Source organism: Neopelma chrysocephalum, unplaced genomic scaffold (assembly GCF_003984885.1).
Source record: "Neopelma chrysocephalum unplaced genomic scaffold, ASM398488v2 Primary Assembly neopelma1_118, whole genome shotgun sequence".
Taxonomy (NCBI): Eukaryota; Metazoa; Chordata; class Aves; order Passeriformes; family Pipridae; genus Neopelma; species Neopelma chrysocephalum.
The window spans coordinates 675,062-685,737 of NW_020897780.1; the positions used below are offsets into that span (position 1 = coordinate 675,062).

Sequence of the window (10,676 nt, forward strand, 5' to 3'; positions counted from 1 at the left end):
TCCTGGGGTTGTCCTGGAGGTGTGTTGGTACCCGGGGGGTGGGTGTGGAGCTCCCTCCGTTACCTGACATCCCACAAAGGCCCCAAGGGGAGATTTATGGAGTCGTTTTTCCCTCCCTAAAGCCCCAAATCCTCGGAGCTGAAGCTCCCAGGGCCGGCTGGGAGGCGGAACTTCCCAAACCCCCCCTCCACATTTTTGGGGCCGTGTAGTTATGACAAGTATGGTTAGAGCAGCAAAAACAACCATCCTGGCTGCAAAGGAGCCCCTTTGAAGCCAGGGCAGAGTGTTCCTTTATTAATTTGGTGCCTGGTGATCCCAGTAAGTTTTATTTACCCAAACCCCTCTTTGCCTCCAGGCCAGGAGGGGATCCCACACGGAAACCCGGCCTGGATTTATGATGTGTTTGGAAACACTGGGGGGGGAAAAAAGCATTGCCTTGGCAATGTTTGTATATTCCATGCTCTTGGAGCATCCACCCTGTCGCCATGCCTGGAATTCCCCCTCTCTGCAAACACCCGACCCCTGGAGATGTCACGACAGCGCAGGGACAAAAAGGAAAAAAAACCCCAAAAACCCAACAAGTTTTGTGGGGACGCCTCCCAAAAAACCCCCAGAGCAGAGTTAATGAAGGAAAAACCAAATACACACAAAGGCTCGTGTTCTCTAACTGGGAAAAAGCAAATTTTAACATCAACACTGGTGACAGGTCTCTTTATCAGCACCCAGGGTTTGCTTCCTGCAGCTCTGGCCGGGCTGTTCTTTGCCCCTCTCTCTCTGTGTGTGTTAAATTCTGGGTAAATCTGATTTTTTTAGCAGTGAAGTCACTCCTATTCCCGAGTTTTGCAAACTGGGAGCAGCTGCACAGCTTTGCTTTTTTTTTTTACAGGGGCTTATAAATTATTCCTCCACCTGAGATATTGCACAGAATTTTGGGAAGTAACAATTCCAGGAGAGAACAGAACGTTCTGCCTGGCAAAATGTCCTGGGGAGGAGGCGAGTGGTTGTGCTCTGGGGAGGGCTGGATTATGAGGGTTTTGCATCTTTATTGAAATATATATTTTATTTATATATATATAGATAGAAAAATCAAGAGAAATGTAGACTTTGGAGCTGTTGCTGTGGCATTTCAAGTGTTCAAACCAGAAACCAACTCCCTGCCCTGTTTCATGAGGCTTTGAAACCTTTCTTTCCACAATTCCCAGGTCTTTAAAAACTGGAGCACTGGGGAGTCCTGACCTCCAGCCTGTCCCAGGATGGGACTGGGACCAAGTCTCTCACCCCAACCTGCTCCAGTGACCCTTGAGTGTGGTTCTGGTGGTCAGAAGTGGGTTTAGCTGGTTGTGAGCACACAGTGATTAAGGGGGAGATGTTTATCTTTGATTGAAATTCCCCTTGCTGCTGCAGAACAAAATACAAAAGGCCTTTTCCTGCATTTCTTGAAAATATCAAAAATATCAAGCGCCTTTTTTTTTTTTTTTTGGCTTTTTGGGTGTGTTCGTCGGGGGAGGAGAGAAGGGAAGAGGATAAACATGTAATTTGATTTTTAAAAAAAATCACTGTTCACTGTTATCAATCTCCACTCAGAGCCAGAAATGAGGAACTTTGCAGAATTTATCACAGGATTGAAAAGCCAGGTAACAAAACTCACAGTTTGCCTGCACTTAATGTCAAAACTTTCCTGACCTTTTATTGAGAAGAATTAGGTTGATGAGGAGGGCTTCTTGAACTCTTTTTTTTTTTTTTTTTCAAGCAGCCTGTTGATTTAAAACTCCCTGCAAGGCAGAGGGAAGTTCCCTGGCTTGGGTTACTTGGGTGCTCCTGGGAGATCCCGAGGTCATTAATCAAAGTGTTGGAGTCCCCCCCAGCCCTGTGAAACCCATCCCAATTGTAACTCCTCGGGGCAGGGTTTGCCCTCCTTGGTCCCATTTAGCACTGTCCTTTCCCCAGGGAAGGTCAGACCACCCCAAACCCCTCAGGAGAGAGGAGGAGGCATAAAAATGTCAGTAAAAGATGTTATAAATGTACAACAGCGCTGGCGAGTTAAATGTGGACAAGTTCTATTGCTCTCACCCTGGGCAGTTAATAAAATAATCTAATTATTAGATTGGCTGAATGGCCTCATGTGCAGGGCTGGGGAGGCTCAGATGAACCCTCTGTGTTTTCTGGGCTGGTTTGTGTGATAGGGGATGTGCTGCAGTTTTCTTTTGATGAAGAAACCTCGAGGGTTATTATAATATTATAATATTTAATATTCTGGGATGGTTGTGCAGCCCCAAACGTTGCTCTGGGCTCAGGCAGAGCGGAGCCTTCAAGGAATTGTCCCCCTGGGGATGGAGGAGGAGGAGGAAGGTGATGGTATCCAACAGCAGAGCTTTCCCCCAGTGGTGACAGGCTGCAAAAATGATGTAAATCCTCTGGTTTAGCCACTCAGATGTTTTGGAGGCTGTAAAGGGGGGATGGGATGGAACCTTTGAGCCTCACTGGGAGCTCAAAGCCACTCCTGGGTCTTTAACTTTGGAATTTTGGGTCTCCCCTCCCTCTCCCCACAGGAACCTCTCCCAGGTCACCTGCACGGGAATCCTCCTGCCCTTTCCTCGGGCACACCTGGAAAACCCTCCCCTGCCTCATCCTCAACTCCCGATGGCTCTTCCCTCTGCCTGTGCCCTTCTCCTGGCTCGGCATTCCTGGTTTTTTTCCTTTAACCTATTCCCGGGTTTTTCCTTTAACCTGCTCCCGGTTCGGCATTCCCAGGTTTTTCCTTTAACCTGCTCCCGGCTGGGCATTCCCGGGTTCTTCCTTTAACCTATTCCCGGGTTTTTCCTTTAACCTTCTCCCGGCTCGGCATTCCCGTTTTTTTTTCCTTTAACCTATTCCCGGGTTTTTCCTTTAACCTGCTCCCGGGCTCGGCATTCCCGTTTTTTTTCCTGTCAGGGTGGGAATCGCTGCAGACAGGGACAAGACAGCCTCCTTGTGTCTTGTCCCTGGAATGTGCTCGCTCAGCCCCGGCTCCCTCGGGCCCTTCCTGCTCTTTATTCCCGGTCCCTCAGAAAGGTTTCGGCCAAAAAAACCCCTCTGAACCTCCCGACTCTGCCAGGACATAACTCGGGACTGCTTGGCCTGGAGTCTCCTCCCTGGGGCTGATGATGTTGAAATCATCTTTTTTTAGCTCCCAGGCTGCATTTGCAGGACTGTCTGTGAATTATTGCAAAGCTTTGCTGCTTTTCCACCTCCAAAGGCAAACCCAAAGCGTGGATTTGTGACGTTCCTCTGCCTCAGCCTCCCCAATCCCCTTCCCTGTCAAGGGCAATAATTTATTTGACAGCCAGACACACCAACTGTTGGTAGTTTTGGGCTGGTTTTGCTCCCACTTTTGTGTGGCCCTGATGCTTTCCCGGGTGATAAAAGGAAGGATAAATCTTGTTTACTTGTTTACATCCCGTGGGAATCCTGTGCCGGGCAGGGTTTCAGGCTGAGCTGGGCTGTGCTGCCCCTGGCAGCAGCTGCTCCCTGGAGCTGCTGCCCACTTGAGAGGCAGAATCTGCAGGGCCTTGGCTGAAAGGGTGCCAAGGATTGGGAAGGGAGAGGAGAGGGAGGGAGGGAGCAAAACCCACAGCGAGGAGAGGGAGAGAAAACTGGAGAGGGGATGACACGAGGGGGTTGGAAAATGAGAGGGGATGACAGGAGGGGGTTGGAAAATCCAGAGCCAAGGGTTGATTCTGGGCGAGCTCAGCAGCTTCTCAGCCGGGATTTGGGGGATGTTGAGGCCCCCCCCGACCTCTGAGTTATTTGGATGCAGGAGGAGGATGAGCTTTGCTGTCTGACACAGCAGCCCTGCCAAAGGGCTTTTTTTTTTTCAGGCCAGGCTTGGAAACTTCTTGAATGCTGTTTGTGGGGTGTTAGCAGGGCTTGGGCTTTCTGTTGTTGCTGTTTTTTTTTTTTTTCCTTTTTAAAAAAACCAGCGATAGGAAGACATTTGAATATCTGCATATCAGATTAAAGGCCTATGAATTGATAACTTCCAGGTTATTTGCTGTTTTGGGGAGCCATGAGGTCGCTCTGCCACGTGACAGGGAGAGGAAATAATTTAACCCCAGCCTCGCTCTTGAGCTTCTCCCTTGCCTTTGGGTTCATTCCCTCTGGGCTGAGAGTCACAAAACTTCAGCTCTTCATATCCTGGCGGAATAAAATACGCTCTCAGGCACGTGGTGGGACTCTTGGGGCTGCTGAGAGTCTGGGCTGGATGTGGGTCCCTCCCAGCTCAGCATATTCTGCATTTTGGGCCCGTTGTGGGAGTTTATTTTTATTATTTCCCCCTTGACAGGAGGTTTTGCACCCCAGAAGTTGCAATTTTCCTCTCTCTCAAGTTTGCCTCTCTCTTTTTAAGCAGCCTGCTGTTGTCTTACCCGGGTCGGTGCTTGATGGACGTTGTTAATCCCGGGAAGTTTGTGGCCTTTCTGTGCCCGGGGAAGGGATGGGGGGGGGGAAGGTTTGGGCTGTGCTTGGCAGAGCATCCCCGGCTGCTGCTGCGCTGCAGCCCGACCTGCTGGGCACCGGGGCTCATTGCAAGCCCCGTCCTTCCCAACCAACCTCCTGCCAAAGAACTTCCCGCTTCCCGCTCGGTTTTGAGCATAAGTGGCGTTTTTAGTGGACCATTAATTTGCTTTACTGCGCGTAATTAGCGAAAAAAACTGGAGGCTGAGCGGAGAAAATGAGGCTTGGAGCGGATTCACTTGTCAGGCGGCCAAGACCTGTTTTGGGTCGACGTTTCTAAAACAATGATAAATCGGCTCCTCCTGCGTGCGGGGAGGTCCCTCCCTTTGCTTTTGACCCTTTGAGCCGGGAGGGAGAACCCGTCCCGCTGGTAAAACACGGCTGAGGCAGAGCCGGGTCCTGCTCTCGCCGTGGCCTTGGCTGCCTCCCGAGCCAGGGAATGAGTTGTTTGCCTTCTGTGCATGGTTTCCACATCCCCAAAAAATTAATATATATATTTATTATGCAGGATAAACCCTTTGATATCTGCATATAAAGAATTTTTGGGGTTTGCTTTTGATAACTCTGTTGGTCCAGCCCGGGGGATGTCGACACGTGGATGCGTCTCACGGTGATGTGCAATAAGAAAACAGGTATATTTGAGGCAAATATAACATTTTCCAGGCCCTGGAACTTCTGAGGGAGTCAATAATCTGCGTGAAGGAGGTGCAGAAAACCTCCCTGCACCAAACCCCTGAGCTCCCTTTCCCCACATTAATCACGGGGGTTTAACCACGAGGATCCAAACGGGCGCTCGGAGCCCTTTAAGGCATCGGGAAAAAAAAAAGGAAAAGAGAAACATCACACATTTCCGAGCACATAAATGCGTTTAAAAAGGTATATAATTTATAACAGCAACGTTGACAGAGCTTTAACTACACTACAAGAGCTAAACCATAATCTATTTACATGTGAGTGGTGCTGAGCGTGTGGGCGCGTCTCTGTCGATGGGTTTCCATGTGATTCCTCCATAATTTCCGCCAGTGATCGTAGGAAAAGGGACATTAAACCCGGAGTATTGATAATACTTTTACAGCTTCTGCTTTGGGGAAATGCATTACTGCTAAATTAGTCCCTGAAAAAAAAAATCTAAGAGATATTAACACTGTGGAGCATGAAGGCAGATGGGATTTGGATCAGAGACCTTTATTTGGAGCATTTGATGCCGAGGAGTCGTTTCTTGAGAGCAGGAACTTTTTGTTTTCCTCGAATATTAACTGGAGTTGGGGATTTTCCTTCTGCTCATCATAAAAAGTGTAAATGGGACTCGCCTGGTATTGATTTTTCTGACACTCTTAAAAAGATGCTTAATGAAACTCTGGGTACCTGGATAAAGACCTTCACTGAATGCAAACTGAGCTTAATTGCACTTCCCTTAACAAGCTGCTGAAGATGAATTTTTTTTTTTTTCCCTCTGACAAAGCCCTTTCACCTGTTTAAATTGTTTCTCTTCCTGTGTGTGCCTGGATGCATTAATTCAGTGCTTTTTTTTTCTTTTTTTTTCTTTTTTTCTTTTTTTTCTTTTTTTTCTTTTTCTTTTTTCTTTTTCTTTTTTCTTTTTTCTTTTTCTTTTTTCTTTTTCTTTTCCTTTTTTTCCTTTTTTCTTTTTTTTTTCTTTTTTCTTTTTTCTTTTTTTTCTTTTTTCTTTTTTTTTTCTTTTTTTTTCCTTCTTTTTCTTTTCTTTATCTTTTCACCCCCCTCTGTGAGACCCAACTGCAGCTCAAAGGCAGGAAAACTTCTTTAGCAGTTTGTGCACGGAAAAAATATTTTAATCTCGGGGAAAAAAATTGATTTTGGGGGTTTCAATGAAAGGTTCTAGTCTTGAAAAAAGAGTAACTCTCCCTCTTCTTCTGCAGAGAGAGATGGGCGTGGAGGAATGTTCTGGCTTTGCACAACTGAATTCCAGCAAAGCCAGAACCCAAACTGGGGTTTTCCTGGTGTTTGTCCCCAGAGCTGCCAGGTCCTGCCAGGTCCTGCAGCTCAGCCAGAGCAGGGGCAGGACTTTGAGTTTTACTCCCCAGTGCTGCAGGTCCCCAAATCAACCAGGAAGGGAAGGAAGGGGTCCAGGTTATTCCCTGGATTGCAGAGAGTGGGGTTGGTGCTCTGAGGTTGTGTTCCCTGATCATGGAATGGTTTGGGTTGGAAGGGGCCTTAAAGCTCATCCAGTTCCACCCCCAGGGACACCTTCCTCTATCCCAGGTTGCTCCAACCTGGCCTTGGACACTTCCAGAGATCCAGAGACAGCCACAGCTTCTCTGGGCAACCTGTGCCAGGGCCTTCCCACCCTCCCAGGGAAGGATTTTTCCCTGAATTTCCCAATATCCCATCTGTCCCTGCCCTCTGGCAGTGGGGATCTGTTCCCCCTCGTCCTGGCACTTGGAAATAGTCTCGTGGTGACTCTTCCTCCTGTGGGTCCTGCCTGTTCTCCCTGCTCAGAGCCCTGGCAGTGCCAAAGCAGGTTCTTTTTGGTCTCTTCTCTCGGTGGTTTTTCCTCCCCCAGTGCCAGAGGTTTTGTCTCTGCCTGATGCCAGGTCTGGGTGACCTCCCTGAGTCCTCCCTGGTGTGGCCTCTATGACCTGTCCAAAGGCACTGGACTTCTCCTGGAGACACCAGGGACACATCTGCCCCCTCTGGAATTGCTCAGAATTTAGAAGGATAAAAGATAAAGTATAAATCTGTGTTAATTCCACAGAAAGCCTCCAAACTCCCCTGCTGCTGCAGGAGGTGCCAGGCAGCTCAAAGATGGTACAACCTCATCTTTCCTGTGCCACAAAACAAGAAATCCAGGTCTTCAACCCCCCCTGGGGACAGCAAACAGTGCCAGGGGAGCCCCTGGGTGAGGTTTGAGCCCGAGAAACCTCTTGTTTTTTCCCTCAGAGTCAATCTGGGTTTTGTTTGTGCTCCAAAGAGCGACAAGTCGGGGGATTTTGCTGCAGATTCCATCAGGAAGATGGAGCAGCACTGCATCAGGTGCAGGGTAATTATTTGCCGGGGTTCTGTGCCTATTTGGTTTTTTATTCCCTGTGTTTTCATTAAAAGCTAATGAGTTTTTTCTTCATCAGAACAATAGCTTGGCCCCTGACAAGTTGCTGGTTGTTTTTTTTCTGCTTGGACTCAACTGGCTGTCGCTGCTCCATAAACTTTATGGAGAAGGGGATTAAAGCACAGAGAAGTTCTGGTGATGCAAATCCAAATGGAAAAGCCGTAGGATTAGTTTCGAGCAACAGAGTTTTTTTATTTTGGTTTCTGTTTTGTGACTTCTGTGGTGTTTGAAAACATTCTTAATGGAAGCAAACACCTTTGTTTGGGTTGATTTGTGAGCAGCAGCTCGCACAGTCCGTGCTTGGAAGGCTCCCTGGACGGGGAGATTTTTGTATATTTGATTATTTTCTAGCTGAATTATGTTTGGGTGGGTTATGGGTGAATTATATTGGGGTGAACCCCTGGTTTCCCCTCCTGCACGGGGACGAGGGCGAGCACGTTTACGGTGATATTCCCAGATATTCCATGTGTGGGAATTGCTCTGGGACCTGGGGCTCCACGGTTGGTGTGTGGAGCAGCTTCTCCTGCTTTTTACACCCATGACTTATTCCTGCAAGGAACTTTACTGCTGGGGGGGCCCTTGTTCCCGTTCCAAGTGGTTTCAGTGCAGCCGCGCTCGGGCGCTCCCGGTGCCGGGGCCCGGGAACACTTTGCTCGTTATCCCCATAATCCTGCACCTGGATCTCGTTAGGAGGGACCACCTGTTACCTCTGGAAAAGCAGCTTTAACACCGTGTTAAACCCCGGGCTGGGAGAAAAATGTTCTTTTTCCAGGGGCTGAAGGGGCTGGTGGAAGGCGTCCGGTGGCGCCGGCGCATCCCTGTGGCAGAGCACGGGGAGGCTCCTCCTGGGAACAAACCCCCCCAGCTGCTTCCCTTTGGTAGCAGCTTTTTATTAGAGCCTTTTTTATAGGGGTGAAGCAGGGAAGAAACATCCCCCTGTCACACAGAGCTGAGCAAAGCACTGAGAGGGCTCGGCCAAGGTCGGGCGGTCAGTGGAGCGCTCGGGGATGTGCTTGGAGTGCTCAGGGATGTGCTCAGGGATGTGCTCAGCAGAGCAGGGGCTTTGTCTCTGCTTTTTAACCCCTCACTGGGTAGTTTTTACCTCCTGGAGGTGCCTGAGTGAGTTTTGGTTTCTTGCAGAAGGCAGGAACGTGCTTGGCTTGGTCTTCATGGCCGAGCATGAACGTGCGGGTGGATGATCCCAGGGATCCATCAGGAGGGATCAGAACCTGCCCTTTTGGGGCCAGGGGACCCTCAGCTCCCTCCTTGGCACGAGGAGTGAGCAGTGCAGATGGTGCTGCACGATGGCACCTCCCCAAAGGACAGGAGTTATTTTCTGAATTTCCTTTTTTTTTCCTCCGGAATCCGATGGTTCCACCCTGAGGCTGCTGGAAGCAAAGTGGGAATAGAGCCAGGAAAAGGGTTTTATTGCTGCTGCTTGGGCTCTTCCCCTGTCAGGAAAGCTGGAATGGCCTCAAGGATGGACTGCCAGGGACCCCCATGTTGTGTCATTGACCCCCCAGAAGCCTTTGGTGAATCCCAAAGTCAAATCTCCCATCGGATTTTCCAAGACCTTTGAGATTTTGGCATCAACGAGGCTCTCCCAGTGTGATTTGTGCTTTGATGAGCCGAGCTGGGGGAGGACAATCTTGTGCATCATGTTCCTCACAGCCAGATTGTTCCTTTGGATGTAGAACTGGAAGTTTTGTTGAAAACCTGCCCTTGACTGCAGGACCTGGGGGGTCTGAGGGAGCTCCAGGCTGCAACCTGGGCTGTTAAAAATAAACCACCTCCCAAATATTGTGTCTTTCTGCAGCTGAGGCTTTAACAGCATCTCCACTCTGGTTCTTGGAGAGGGGGGGGAGAGGGTTGGAACCTCCCTGGTGCCCTTTCATCAGGGCTTGATTTAAAACTCCTCTGTTTGCCGAGATAAAACTTGGGTTTGGTGTTTGAGCACAATTAAACATCAGCTGAAAACTCCCCTTTCTTGCTGTTTGGTGGGTGTTGAATGAGCCAGCAGCTGTCTTTGCCTCTGCTATCAGCAGCCTGGGCTCTGTGTGTTCAGGAAACATCAGCTTGAAAAGACCCCCTTTTCACTTTGTTTAGGGGTGAGTGGTGTTTTCCTTTCCAGGTAGGCCAAGTGCTCCATTTACATTAAAATTTGCTATTAACATCTGTCACTGTAGAGCCTTAAAGTGCCTCCTGCAGAAAATCCAATATCAGTTGCAAATTCCACCCAGCAAAAAAAATTGGATGCATCCCCATCAAAGTGTGGGGATGGAAGAGCTCCTGTCTCCACCCCCAGATGTGGGGCTTTGGTAATTTGTGTCAACCCCTTTATCCCTGTCACTCCTCAATGAAGGATCTCGAAGCTTTTTTCCTAAAACACAGGGAGATTATTCATCCTGGTGGAGCAGGTGGCACAGTCCTCTGCTTTACACGTGGATGATTTATGGGGAGGTTGTTTGCTGAGAGTGAGAACAAGGAGTTTTGATGGACTTCTGATAGTTCGGCCCCAAAAATTGGTGTTTTCAGCTCCTTCCTCGTGTGCCTTCCAGGAATGGAGGCTGCACATACCCAGCACGAGTGTTCTGACAGCAGGAATTACACTGCCTTGGCCCTGAATGATGGATCTGGCCTTAAATCCCTTAAAACCCACAAACCCTTTGGGGTTTTGTAGAGAAGTTCAATGGGAACTGGGAGGAAACGCAGCAAAGGCAGGAATATTTGGATTTGAGGATGTATCCACTAAAATCAGGGTCTCTTCTCTTTCCAGGGGAGGATCAGCATGAGCCCGGCTTTGGACAGGACAGTTCTGACGAAAACCAGAGCTGCAGTTTGGCCCCTTCCATGACATCCCTTCCCTCAGACCTCCAGGAGGATGGTGAGTCACTGATGGTTCTTGGAGTTCTTTGAGTGGAGAAGGTGGAGAGCTGGGTGTGATCCCTCAGGAATTCCTCGTCTTCCACCCATCTCACGTGGTTTTGGCTTTGATTTTGGGTGGTTTTGGGGTTGGTTTGGTGACTTTGTCGATGACCATGAAATGTGATGACCCTGAATTTAATATTCCTGAGGTTTTCACGTGTTTCTTGATCATCTCTGT

The 10,676-nt window shown here is 48.9% G+C and overlaps 1 protein-coding gene across 1 annotated transcript in view; it reads left to right on the top strand.

The window, feature by feature from the left end:
* The window catches only part of SKAP1 (src kinase associated phosphoprotein 1), a gene marked incomplete at its 3' end in the record, with an annotated part of 116,873 nt that overhangs the window by 21,022 nt on the left and 85,175 nt on the right, over positions 1–10,676 (top strand). Inside the window, exon 4 of the mRNA XM_027697127.1 lies at positions 10,350–10,457. Coding sequence (XP_027552928.1) covers positions 10,350–10,457 — 108 coding nt within the window. The remainder of the gene's footprint in view (positions 1–10,349; positions 10,458–10,676) is intronic.